General features: G+C 46.0%; 1 protein-coding gene across 2 annotated transcripts in view; it reads left to right on the forward strand.

The window, feature by feature from the left end:
- Positions 1 to 14,212, forward strand: part of HIF1A (hypoxia inducible factor 1 subunit alpha) — a 650,717-nt gene that overhangs the window by 75,001 nt on the left and 561,504 nt on the right. For both annotated transcript variants that reach the window (XM_069638929.1, XM_069638928.1), the window contains exon 2: positions 10,110 to 10,300. In XM_069638929.1, the coding sequence (XP_069495030.1) occupies positions 10,110 to 10,300 (191 nt within the window). The remainder of the gene's footprint in view (positions 1 to 10,109; positions 10,301 to 14,212) is intronic.

The following is a 14,212-nucleotide window of genomic DNA, read 5'->3' on the forward strand; positions in this document are numbered from 1 at the left end:
TCTCAGAACTTCAACACCTGTCGGTGTGTCCGCCGATCAGGTTACCAGTAACTCCCGATCTTCTTCACCAAGGGCAACAGCAGATGTGGCACCCCTCCCCACAATCGCTCAACTTGGCGGCATGGTGCCTGAGTTCACGTCTCTAGAGCATTTGGGTTTGTCTGCGGATAACATGCGCATTATCCAGGCGGCCAGGAAAAACTCTACCAGATCCCAATACAGGAGTAAATGGCTCAGGTTCTGTCATGGGTGTTTGGAGAAAGAATTGGACCCGAGGGTGGCAACGATTGACATGGTGCTGTCCTTTGTATCCTCCCTAGCAGAGTCAGGGGTTCATGTTCTGTCTTGCAGGACTTATCTTTCGGCGATTTCCGCTTACCTCTCTACAGACCGGTGTTCTTATTCTTTAACTAACCCGGAGGTGAAGAGACATTTTGCTGGCTTGACACGCATCTACCCTCCGGTTCGTAGTCTGCACCTGCCTTGGGACCTTAATGTAGTCCTGACGGCGCTGTGCCATAAACCCGTTGAGCCAATGGCTACGGTTGACCTCAAGTACGTGTCCTGGAAAGTGTCCTTTCTGGTTGCCGTTACGTCAGCGATGAGAGTGAGTGAGCTCCAGGCATTGTCGGTGGAGCATCCTTTCTTGATCTATCACAAGGACAAGGTAGTCCTTCGGACGAACCCAGCTTTCCTTCCAAAGGTAGTGACCGAATTCCATCTGAATCAGTCGATTTCTCGTTCCGGTCTTTTTTCCGAACCCTGCCTCAGAGGCGGAAAGGGTTCTACACTGCCTGGATGTCCGAAGAGCTCTTAAGTTCTACTTGGACAGGACATCCGAGCTTCGGAGCTCTTCCCAACTGTTTGTGACTTTCGGTAATCCTCAGGGCAGGCCGGCGTCTTAAGGCATCCATTTCCAGATGGCTTACCGCCTGTATCACGGAATCTTTCGCCGTCCAAAAGCTGAAACCTCCTAAAGGTATCCATGCACACCAGGCGCGAGGCAAGGCAGCCGCGGTTGCTTTTCAGAAGTATGTTCCCTGGGAGTCCATCGCTAAAGCGGCTACTTGGGCCTCCCCATCTGCTTTCTGTAAACATTACTGCCTCGATATGAGCTCTAGAGCTGACGCTCAGTTCGGCCAGGCTGTGCTGAAGAACCTGTTTCAGTAAGGGGTATTTCCATCCACCCATAGTTCCTGTAAGGAGTGCTTGGGAATCTCCCATAAGTATGGAGGAAAGGGGACGGGACGTAGGCGTATTACCAGGTTACTCACCGTAGTGACCACCTTACTCCTAGTCCATAGTCCCCTTTCCTACATACGCCCGCCTGCCGTCCCTTCTAATAAGGTTCCTCTGTTATTGCTAATGGGTCTTTGACCCTGCAATAGAAAAGGACTGATGGGCGATGCGTGGGGCAGAGCCAAGGTGGGCGGGGTTACGGCCGTGTGTCGGGCCCCGCGCAGGAAAGAGGAGGGACACAATTTTTTTAAAAAATTGGATGCTTTTTACAAAGTGCTCCGGTCCCGTCCCACAGGACGGAGAGATGTCCCATAAGTATGGAGGAAAGGGGACTATGGACTAGGAGTAAGGTGGTCACTACGGTGAGTAACCTGGTAATTCACCCTGAAGCACACTGGTAACGCTTTCACTCTCTCCGGGCTTACCAGTCTTTTGTGGCTACTTTGGTTTTCTTCACATTTCACCCACAGCTTCGCTTTTGCCCTGTTTGCTAACTGTGAGTTCTGTGAGCTGCTCTGTTTCTGCCTTTCCTCCATCAGTGTGCGTCAGCTCCAGTTGACCGAGACATGGCAAATGTCTCCCAGTTTCGCTTCTCTGCATGCTATGTCTCTCCTCTGCACGGCGGTCTGCAGCCTGCTCCTTCCCAGCCATACGAACAGCGCCAGAACAAGTTAGCCGCAGTTGGAGCGTCTGCCAGTCTTACTGCTTCTCTGCCTGCTTCTCTCGCTGTTCGCTTGTGTCCATTTTAAAGGTCTTATTTAGCATTCTCCAACGACTAGAATGCAGCGTTGGTTTACTGTGCATGATCATCCACATTATTCCATCCCACTTCCTCATCTCAGTACTTGAAAAGGGGGGGGGGGGGCAGGCAAACCGTGTTGTTGGTTAGAAGAACATGGGAATTCACCATCCATTACAATGAGCCATAATTGAGTGTTGCAAAGGAACATGGCTGTTACTAAGGGGTATATATGAAGGGTTTTTATTCAATTTCTCGCTGCCTCCCTGGAATTTGTTTTCCCCTATGTGGTCCTCCCGCAGATAGCCACCCCATCACCCCAGCGTCAGTCGGGTGAATTCTGCCTTTCACTGGCCGCATAGGAGAAACTTACTTCCAGGAAATCAGTGACAAGGCCATCAGATATGTCACACAAGGAATTAAATGTTCAGCCTCCACTTCCCCTAGCCCATCAACTCCTTCCCTTTAATCCTAATGATTAGCGGGGAATAATCTGAGATGCCCCTTTGCAAATGTTCTGCCTCAGTGATCCGCCCCAGCCCTGTGCAGGGGAGAAATAAATCTATGCGGGAGAGTGACAGTGTACCCCAGAGTAGAACGAGAATCCTTGCTCCCCCTTGTGCAGTTCTCTCCATGCATCTCATTTGTGAAGGCATCATGAAGTATGACACACAACAGGTTCAAGATTCAAAACAAAGTAAATTATTAACTCAAATGCCAGGATGTTAGAAGGCCTAACTTGCCCTATGCGAAGGTGGCAAACAAAGGAAAGTCTTGAGTCAAGGAGTTCAACTTAAGTTAGTCTGTGTCCAAAACCTATGCTTGCCCACACAACTAAAGCAAAACAAAGTGTAGGGATGTCAATAATCAAAGAAATGGTGTTCAACATTACATTATGAGCTTCGTCCAGCTCTTGGCTTATTCTTCAGCTTCCCTTCCTCAAGTTCAAGACAGTTCTACAAAAGTCTTAGGATTTACCTTGTTCAATTTGAAATGGTTCCACAACTTCTCAGGGATCCCTTCCCCGAGTTCAAAGTAACACATCAAACAAAAAAGGGTCTTGAGGTCTTGTCCTCAGTACGGCACTTGTAGTTCATCCATTTCAAGGCAATGTAGTTCACACAATCCTCGGGGTTCCCTTCCCCAAGTTATTAATTCAGTTATCTGTTCCTTGTTTGGTGTCAGTGTTTTTGTGTTCCACAATTTAGAACTCTCTGGTATAGGCACAGTTATCAGACTGAATGGTCCACCCATCACATGTGCACTACATTGCCTTGAACTGGATGAACCAGTTCTTGGCTTGCTTCACAATATTCTTTGATGTTCACAACGCAGGGCTCACTGGTCTAGGCGCAGTTGTCGGACCGCACAGTCTATTGATCACAGGTCGTGCAACCACGATCCCTTGGCTCTTTAGCCTGGTGTACTTCACAGTATCTTTTGTTGGCCTCCTGGCTTTATGGATATTCTGGCACTCCCCTGGTTTCTCCAGGCCAGCCTTGTGACTTTTCTACCACGTGTCGCGCACAACTTGCCAATTGGACCCTTGCTGCACTGTATTCTCCCACAGAGGTTCGCAGCTGGGCTCCCTTCAGTCTTGAGTGTAATATACTTGATGGGCATTCAGTATTGATTTATTTCCAGTTCAGTATTCATTGTGCACTTATGTTGCTAAATTCTCAAGGATTCATTCAGTTTGGTATTCACCATGTACTTGTTTGCTTTTAATGTTAAGGTTCAACTTAGTTTGGTTATTCAATGTTCATGATTTAAGTGGGTTTCAAAGTTCCTCATGATTCGGTATTCAGTAAGCATGATGCAAATCATATTTAACGATTTGAAATAAGATCCAGACAATTTGATACCCCATTGTTCAAAATTGTATTTCTGTTTGTTATTGTAAATTAAAACCAATTTCATTACAGTATAATTAAATTCAAAAATGATTCACTGAAACATAAGAGTATTTGCGCAAGTGCCCATATCTAAGTACTGGCACAATTTACCAAAGAACTACCCTGACATGAATAACCAAATGCCCTAAAAAATGACCTTGTATGAATAACAAAATGACCCACATTAACTCATTAGAGAGGTCTTTTTCCAGGTAATATTTGTAACAATTAGTCACTGATGCAAACATAGTATCACACTGTTGTAATAGTACCAGCAACTTTTATTACAGTTCACCACAATATCAAAGCAGTTTCTGCCAATCCTATATTCATTATGTTACCACATATATATATATATATATATATATATATATATATATATATATATATATAGTTGCGAACATTTTTACATTGCATTCCTCATCAATCCACAATCCTTTTTATAAATGATCTATAAAACGAAAGGGAGAGAATAACAAATCATGAGAAAAAGAGAATGAAGTGAGCAATCAGTTCTCAGTAGAACAGTTTTTCTTTTTCTATTCATACCTGTCCAAACACATTTTTAGTTCAGACGTATGTAACCCATTCTATTTAATTGAGATTCCAACCACACACTTCTGTCCTGCACCTCCCAAATTTTGACAGCATATTGTAATGCAAATCTAATTAAAACTAAATTCCTCCAAGTACAGATAATACTGTACCCTAACCCAATATGATTATAATGGTAAGTGTTCAAGTAAACCACCTTTGCGCCCCTTACCTAACAACCAATCTACTTGGACCCAGACATAGTAAACTGATGCTGTACCCCTGAACCGAATACTTGTAGCAAATCAGTATTCCATATGTACTGTTTCTTACCTAGCTAGGAAGATGTATAATGGATCCATTTCACTCTTTGATCAAGAAAATCTGAATGCTCATTGTATGTTCTGACCTATGATATGAAATAAAATCTCTATTACATTTACTCTAATTATAATACAAACTTGTAACAGTTTGACATCTACCCCAAGTTATTAAAGTACATTGCTCCAAATAGTATGAAAGAACAGCTGTTTACCTGTAGTTATCTTGTCGGTTCTTAGCGGCACCCCTACTTTTGCAACTCGTGAGATGAGTCTAAAATGTCGTTTAACGCAACAGCAGAATCACGTCACAATGCGGGTGATGTCACCGCGTTAAACGTGATGCTATAAACAATGCACAACAAGATGGTGGCGGTGCCCCAAAACGCAGGACACCACTGCCACTTGTGAAAGAATGTGCTGATTTTAAAGGTAAGGGGAACAATCGGATCAACTACTTTTTAGGGCATTTACTTTTTTGGTCCATTGATATTTTAAAAGGTGGCTGCCTATTGATAGCAGATTCCAATGGTGAAGCTTATGGAAAGAGGGAGTAGAAGAATTATTGCTGGCAAAGGATTTAAGATCCAATAATCTATCTAAGGTAATACATGGTCTAGGAAGGATCTGTATAGCATTAGAGCATTCACTCCTGAAAATCACTTATATGGGGTTGTTCATGTCTTATGCACATAATTTTGTGGCAACTATGACCTAGAATATACTAGAAGATTGGGGGGTTGCACAAGTAGGGGTGCCATTAAGAACTGGTAAGTTAACTACAGGGAAACAGCTGTTCTTTTATACTTTTTGGATGAATGTATTCCTGCCTCTGAGTGGGAGCGGACAGTGTCCGTTCTCCTTATTCGCTGCACCAACTTCTTGTCTCCCTGCGATGGAGGTTCCTGCACACAAGATCTTGCCCGGCGACCTGAATCGGCTCCTCCGGTCCCACCACGGCTGCCTCCTCACAGACCGAGTCACCTGCTGGTTTTCACCACACAGGCCTCCCTGTTCTTCACATTGCCCTCATTGCCTCTGTGGCCCTCGTTCTCTGTTGCTGTCCGGCTCCACATTTATACATCTGCAACCCTTTGATAGATTGCAGGTGTGCAGTCATATTTGGGCTTGTCTGACCATAATTAGAGGGACATGACTTTATAGGCATCTTTGTCCCAGTACCAGAGCGGTGAAATGGGTGTGTAGTGTTCATTACTCCCTCGTCCCAGTACTATTGGGTGTTACATGTGGGAAAATGTGAACCGCTTTAGAGCAATCCATGAAGGTCGGGGAAGGGTTAGGCTGGTTGTCTACAGGGAAAGGGAGATAGCATGTCTAGTCTGTGTGCATCCCACTCACAATCCACAAGAACCCTCCACCCAGGTGATCCTTCCTCGCTTCTCCACCCCTAGGGTCTGGATCCAATAGCGATGGCCATCCCCTGGCCTCTTGTGTAGGGGATCCAAGTGGACTAGGGGTGAGCACACCCACTGGTTTCTCATACATTCCTGTTGCTTCAGCGAACATAGCTAGCATGGTTCTATTTGTTGGTTGGGGGGGGGGGGTCCTCCAGCCTGCATGGTTCCATCTAGTGCCCTACACATTTCGGTGTTGCAATCTCCACCCGTGATCATTAAATCTGTCCCATGCGTCACCTACTATGCCTGGATTTCGGCCTGTTTGCTGGAGGGGGGGTCGGGGTAATTGGAGATGGTCTTATTATTTAACGCTTGTAACAGGCCAGGCACAGTGGGGGGCCGTGCCAGCAATCGCTCTACTCCTACTTGGCCCACCCCTGTCTTCACCCTTCTCTTAAAGTCGGTTACAGATCCTAGAAGACTCTAGGTAGCAAATGTTTTTTTCCACTTGTTCCTTCTGGACCAGCATCTTTTCCCTCCCCTCTCAGGGAAGTGCCATGGTTTTGTCTTCTTGTTGGTCTCCCCCAGTCTCTATAGTTGCCTTGTTCTACTTTCGCGGTCCCATCAGACTTATTGCTTTATTCGGGTGTATAGTTTACACCCAGTCCCATGCTTCTGTTGGACTCATGAAGAATCTGACTCTTTGGGGTCCTATCACCCTGAGTGTTGCTGTGTAGATTGTGCCATATTTGGTCTCCTTCGCTCTTGGTTTCTTCTGCACCGAGTCAAAAGATTGGCTGACTTTTTGGACTGCCCTTGTAAAGTCAGGTATATGGTGACTCTTGTTCAGTTAACTTCTAAAATGCCCTTCTTCCTTGCCGCGTACTGAATGAAGTTCCTGTCTTGATAATTTAGTAGCTTTGCTACGACCTGTCTTGGAAGGCTTCCTGGTGGCAGTGCCCTAGCCTGTACTCTATGGGCCCTTTCTATGGAGAAGAAATTGGGGAGCCTGTTGTAACCTGTCCATTCCTTCACGCACCCTTCCAAGAATAATTCCATGGAGGGTCCTTGGGTCTTCTCCGGGAGGTCATTGATTCATATATTATTCCTTCTTGATCTCCCTTCTTCGTTGTCATCCATTCCTCGATCTTGTGCATTTTCTTGATTGGGGCCTGTACCTCAAACTGCAGGGGAGTCGGTTTATCCTCCATGTCTGATATTCGTTCATTTTCTCTCACTCTGTCTGACACTTTATGTAGGTCTTGTCTCAACAGCCCAGGTCCAACCCTACAGCGTCTATTTTGCGTTCTAGCATCATTCTCGCCTCCTGTATTGCTCTTAGGATGCCTTTTGTGTGGATTCACTCCATCTCTCCCTCACTTTGAGATGCCTACCCACACGCCTCCATTTCCTTCGGGGATCTAAGTCCGATAGTAGCATAGGAATCTATTTTGGGCTGGCTGGTTGCTTTCCTATGTTTCTCCTTGTCTCGTAATTTTTTCTGTAGCCAGTGTGCCGGGTCTCTTAATCGTGCCCAGAGCCAACTTAGGAATTTGCTGCGTGGTGTCAGCAACTCCAATTTAGCGAAGTGACATTCAAGTCTATTGACATTTTGGGCAGATGGCGTTTCCCAGGGTGAGGGGTTGGGGGGTGCCTTGGCCCCAGAGCACCCACGTACTCGCCACCCTTGGTGTTTCCTGACTTGTGTCACAGGGCCTATTGGTAGGTAGTGTCTCCTCCACTGTGCCTCCAGTTACCGCAGTCTCACTCCTGTAAAGAGTCTCTGAAGGAGACTTGCCTCCATCCCACTGTCACTTCACCCTGGCTTCTACTTGCCATGATGTCCTGTCAGTTTTCGCCTCTTTCTACCTTATGTTTGTGGCTTGGGCTACACCACCACCCGTTGGGATCTGCAGTCCACTTTACACCCGGTCCTACTCCGTGCGTGTGTTGACGACTCCCTGTCGTGACGTTGCTCCTCTCTCCCCTGAGCTCTCACGATCAATTTGGGTATTGTAACAGATGGGGGATCAGGTCCTGCTCAGTGATCCTCACCTGCTTTCGCCGATCGCTTGATGTTCCCTGCCTCCTTGACGGACCCCCGCTCCTCCACCTAGAAACGGTCCTTGGCAGCCATCTTTCCTACTCAGCCCCTGTCCCTCATCACCGCCTTTCCTCTGAATTCCCTCCGTTCTCTGGCGTGCCAACCTTTCTTCTCAAGCGTACGCCTGCTGTGTGTATTCGCTGTTCAGTGTCGACCATTCGCTTGGGTCAAGAGTCTCTGGAATGGTTTACATGTCAGTCTGGTCCCACCCAAAAGGGTAGTCCAGCACCAAAATGCCAGTAAAATGTCCTCTGAACAAGAGTACTGTCAGCAAACACAGACTTCTGTTTCAGCCTTGTGGGGCCTAGTCAGTGAGGTGAAGCTGAGCCTCTCTAAGGCACAGTGAGCATGGTGTCCAAGTCTGGATTACTCTGTGACTTGGGGTAAAACACCAGGTTTTACAATTATAATTTCTGCATTGTTTGTCAATTAAAAAAAACTTCTGTACTGGTCTTAGGGTACTGAGAGATTGCCCAATAAAAAGGGGAATTTTGACCCCCTCCAGGGATAGCTAGGCCACAGGCTGGAGAGAGGAAGAGTAGTAAAGATAAAAATAACATTAGAGGCAGGTGTAATGAGATGAGGAAATGCATTGCGACACAAGCGGATGGGAACAAATGGTTTGGGGGAAGTGGTGGTATCATTATGTGTACAACTATGTATTGTGCACAGTGGAAACATTGTCATGATGAACAGCAAGGAAAACGTGGTCCCTCATTGAAAACTAGTATTGTCCTGTGAATGCTGGTTGCCTGATGGACCCAAGAAGTGCTCAGACTTCCCTCCTTAACAATACTATGAAAGCCACTTGCTCTGCACACCAATTACCCCTTTCCAGTAGGTATGCATCACTTGAACCCCTCCCACCCCATGACACCTCCTCAGAAACCTGTCTAGTGAGTAGTAACGTCCATGCTTTGAATACTACTTCTGTGCATTGAACTGCCAAGGCAGAAAGGGTCACACCTTTCAAAAGTTGCAGTGCGAGTTCTTCATATCTAGGGGACAAACCCCCCGCTTGTCCTTTAACAAATTAGCACCATTTTCATCCATGTCAATGATGTAGCAATGAGTGTTCTTTCTCTCAAACCTATACTTTCTGAATTCATGTTGGACTTTGTTTGCACTCATCGCTACCGCCTTGTGCATTTAAGAACTACCTTCTTGTATTTTAGAACTTTTACATATTAATTCAAAGTAGTTTGTCACACATCCTTCTGTTCTTTTATCGAAAGATCAGTCGGGAGATGGTTCGGCCTGTTTGTCTTTTGTGTACACCAACACTGTCCTGAAGAAATCCTTCATCCGCTCCTGGTGAAGTACACCAAATATTTGACTTTTAACTTTGTTGTGCAATCCATCTTTCAGAGTATGCATCATCTCTCTAGGTACTGTTTCAGCCAGGTTATATTCCCTGTCAACTATAGCCAAGTGCAAGGTGTATTGCATCTCCTACTGCTCTGACGTTTGGGCACGTTCGACTTACACAATCCTCCTTAACCTGGTAATTTAGTCACGAATTTAAACTTTACAGTTGTCACTGCCAGTAGTCGTGATGAATGTTGATTATGTAATGGTGTTAATTGTAACTTTGATAACCTTACATTCATTTTTTAACTTAGTACTTGTTGCATGAACTCCTCCACTATACCATGGCCCAACCTACAACACTAAATATTATTCCAGCATAAGGGTATGCATATATGGCGTTTCCAACATTCTTGTTCCTCGCAGGAGGTTGAGAGGTAACATGCAAGCATTGATCAGAGGTAGCACCAGAAGGGCTGCATATGTTGGAAAACTATTGCAATCTAATTTCAAATAGCTGGCAGTTTTCTCCAGTCCTCCTTTCCTGTATGTGTATACATTGATTATTGGATGTGTAGAGTCTTATAGGTTTTTTCTTTTCTTTTTGTGTAGAGTCAGTTCTGAACGGCGAAAAGAAAAGTCCAGAGATGCTGCTAGATGTAGACGAAGCAAGGAATCTGAGGTGTTTTATGAACTTTCTCATCAATTACCCCTGCCGCATCATGTGAGTGCTCACCTTGACAAGGCTTCCATAATGAGGCTAACCATAAGCTATCTACGCATGAGGAAAGTGTTAGATGCTGGTAAGTACATCTTGTATTGTCATTTCCTTGGGGTAACTGGGCCAAGAGCAGAAGTATGTGTTGGGTCTTATTTGTATACTTAAAAAAAGAAAGTGTTCAACCATGTCATTCAGGAAGTTAAATAGGTGATTTTTGTGATGTGTGTATATAGTCAATAGGGTGTCTGTAATACTATCCCTAGTGTGACCTGTACTGTAGCCATGGTTCTTCACTCAGAGGGCCTCAGATTGTTTTAGGAGTTCCTAGCCTAAAGCTAGCGTGATTATATATTTTGTCCCTGCGTATCAACCGTATGTCTCGACGATGAACTGATACAGCAGTATTGATGCTTATTCAACCGACTGACGTTCTTCTGGATTACCCATCGCTGGCTTCGGCCTACACCAGGCTGCAGCCTTCTCAGTAGGGAGATTGGGAGGAGTCAATTCTTCTTTATATACATTTATAGAATGCCTTTGCTTGCACTTCGCTCTTATACCTATAGTATGGCTGCCCTCATTTCCAGTCATGGAAAAACACTGTTTATATTTTGCCCATCTTGTAACAGGAAATTCTCATGGAAAGACACACCTAACGTGAGCAACTACCATATCACTCCGAAAAGCACTGTTGAGCGGGTAAACTCTTATGTCAAAAGAGATAGACGCACTAAACGGTGGGCGGCCTACGCCATGCAGCTTGAGGCCTTACCAGATTATCCCGCTGGCGTGGAGGAGTCTGATGGAGAAGAGAGCAGCTACGGTGCCTTTAGTGACACTGAGGACACAGTTAGTTGGCCAAGATTGTATGCAGTAACCCTGTGGGAGACTACACCAGTCTTGACCTCTTGGTATTAGGTAACCCACCTATTGGTATAGGTCTGTACTACACAAGTTGGGTGCCATTGAGAGAAAAGATTATGAAACTGTGAAGCTGGCATTAATAGCCAGATTTGGGAAAACTCCTTCCCAGTACTTTTTGAGGTTTAGGACCCTCAAAAAGACTGATGGTACCCCTTGGGCTACCTGGGTATGTGAGTGTTTAACTTAAACGGTTGGGTAAAGGGTTACAGAGTGAACACCTTTTGAAGGAATGAGAAATCTGTTTTTATTGGAATCCTATTTTTAATGCCTGCTCCCCTGAGCTGAGACAGCACTTGGCTGACTCAAGAGATTGATCCCAAAGATGTAGCACAGGCTTCTGACTTGTGGGTAGCCAACAGGGCCACTCACAAGGACTCTGGGGCAACTCACAAAAAGGAAGAGGGGAAGCAGCACAAGAAAGAGGGGGAAAAAAGAATTGCTATTCCAACTATCCAAAAGAGGCCCACACACATAGTAAGGTTAAATTCCATGCAAAGCCTTGTAGGTCTAGTGAAACCTCTGGTATTAACCAGAGGCAGGTCAGCAGAAACCACCATTCCAGAGAACATTTGGGAAATGTTTTGTATGTGGGCCTACTGATCATGTGAAAGGGGATCCCAGATGTAAGTGTAAACCTTGAGGGGTCCACACTGCCTCCTTTAAACTTTATCCCTGAGGGAGAAGTTCAAATGGCAAGTGGTAACTTTCAATTACTGGCTGAAGACTCCATTGGAGTTCAAGACAGTGTTTTTTTTTAGTGTCCCTGGGTCTGTGGGAACAGAATGTGGATGTGATATTAGATAACGCAAAAGAATATTATAAGGACAATGTACTTGTAAATGATCAGGAGACCCCTGCCATTTGAGACACTGGGGCAAGCATTACAGTGGTAGATTAATGTTTTTTCAAGCCTGAGGATGTGACTAAGGCACCCACCGGTCCCACTAAACTTGCAGGAGGCCCTATCCAAATGGTTCCTATTCTGCCAGCTCTCATCCAGTGCAATAATATGACTGTTGGAATACCTGTCGGTGTACAGAATGAAGTGCCTGGGAGAGTCCTGTTGGGGAATGATTTGAAAACTTGTGGAGTTTTATCTAGTACCCCCAGTCCTCTCAATAAAAGGAAGCCGGAGCAAACAAGATTGGCCAGAGAGGCAACCTTGAGAGACTCTCAGTGGGAGGTTGAGGAGATTTCCAATACCCCCAATCCACAGGAAGGCCAGCCTTCTGTTTCCCAGCCAAAGAAAGAGACAAAGGGGAAACCCAAGGTCTCGGGGGGGGGGGGGGGGGGGGAAGAAAGGCCTAAGCCTGTTCACAGGACAAGGACATCCCTGAGAGGACAGTCCCAGGTCACCCCAGTGACCCCTCCCCCAGTGTAGGCTGAGTGAGAGGACCAACCAAACTCAGAAGAGTCCCCTACGGGTGAAACGGAGCTGGAAGAAAACCTTCCCCATGTTGGAGATCTGGATCCTATAGACCATCCTGAGCTGCAAACATTACTTGTAGAAGGTGGACCCTCTAGGGCAGACTTCAGCAGAGGTCAAAGAGTGTCCCTCTCTAGAAGGCCTTCACCAACAGACCGCTTCCTAGCTAGAAGGGCAAGAGCCAGGGAAGCATAGACCTTACTGGGAGGATGGCCTCTTCTACAGTGAACCTACTGAGTCTACCCCAGGAGACTACAGGAGACTTGTAGTGCCCCAGGAGGTGAGACAACAGTTCTTACAGTTAGCCCACGAGATCCCTCTGGCTGGCCACTTCAGTTTCAAGAGAACCAAAGAGAGGCTATCTCTGTATTTCTACTGGCCCAAGATGGGGGCTGATGTAGAAAAGTTCTGTAAAAGCTGCCACACTTGTCAGACGTCTGGCAAAAGTGTAGCCAAGAATATGGCACCTTTTAGTACCCCTCCCAGTGGTGGGAGTCCCTTTTGAGAGGGTGGGGATTGACCTTGTTGGCCCCCTAGACCCTCCAACTTCTTCAGACAACCGATTTATATTGGTTGTGGTAGACAATGCTACCAGGTACCCTGAAGCCATACCTATGAGAACTGTTACTGGTCAGGCAGTGGTTAATGCCTTCCTTGGTATTCTTACCAGGGTAGGTTTTCCTAAGGAGGTCATCTCTGACAGTAGGGCGGCGGGTCTAATTTTATGTCCAACTATATGCAGACCATGTGAAAAAACTGTGGAGTGACCTACAAGTTCTCAACAGCCTGCCACCCCGAAACCAAAGGTTTGGTGGAGAGGTTTAATAGAACTATGAAGTGTGTGATATGTGCTTTAGATGAACCCCTTAGAAGAAAGTGGGACCTTCTACTGCCATGCCTTCTCTTTGCTTATAGGGGGGGGGGTCCCTCAAGCAGGGGTTGGGTACAGCCCCTTTGAACTGCTCTATGGTCATCTGGTTAGGGTCCCTTTGGCCCTAATCCAGGAGGGGTTGGAGAGTGCTGCTTCCCTACAGCCGGTGAGAGTCGCTGACTATGTGCTAGGTCTCCAGAGGAGAATGGCACTCATGATGAACAAAGCTTCCGATAACCTAAAAGCAAGGCAGGCTCTGGTCAAGCATTGGCATGACCAGAAGGCCAACATGGTGAAGTTTACTCCAGACCAGCTAGTTTTGGTTATGGTACATACAAGGCAGAGGGCCTTACAGGACAAATGGATTGGACCCTTCAAGGTTGTGGGTAAACTTGGCGAGGTCAATTATTTAGTGGACTTGGGCAATCCCAAGGAGGCCCCTAGGGTTTATCACAATAACCATCTGAAGGCTTACGTTTCTAGACCAGAACTAGGAGCTTTGCTTCTAGCCTCTGATCAAGAGGAAGAAGAGAGCGAGCCTCTCCCTTATCTCCTTAGGGAGCAAACTTCAGATGAGTCAAGTGAAGGAGTAAAACTCTCTTCAGATCTGACTGTGCAATAACAGGAGTGCAAGGCTCTGTTAAATCAGTTTGCCTCCCTGTTTCCACCGACACCAGGCTTGACCCCTTGGACCAGCATTATATTCTCACTGGTGACCGTCTCCCTGTCAAAAGCAGGGGTTACAGAATGTCAGACCATGTAAGATCCTACAT

The sequence above is a fragment of the Ambystoma mexicanum genome, chromosome 14 (assembly GCF_040938575.1).
Source record: "Ambystoma mexicanum isolate Mex_15411 chromosome 14, UKY_AmexF1_1, whole genome shotgun sequence".
NCBI classification, from domain to species: Eukaryota; Metazoa; Chordata; class Amphibia; order Caudata; family Ambystomatidae; genus Ambystoma; species Ambystoma mexicanum.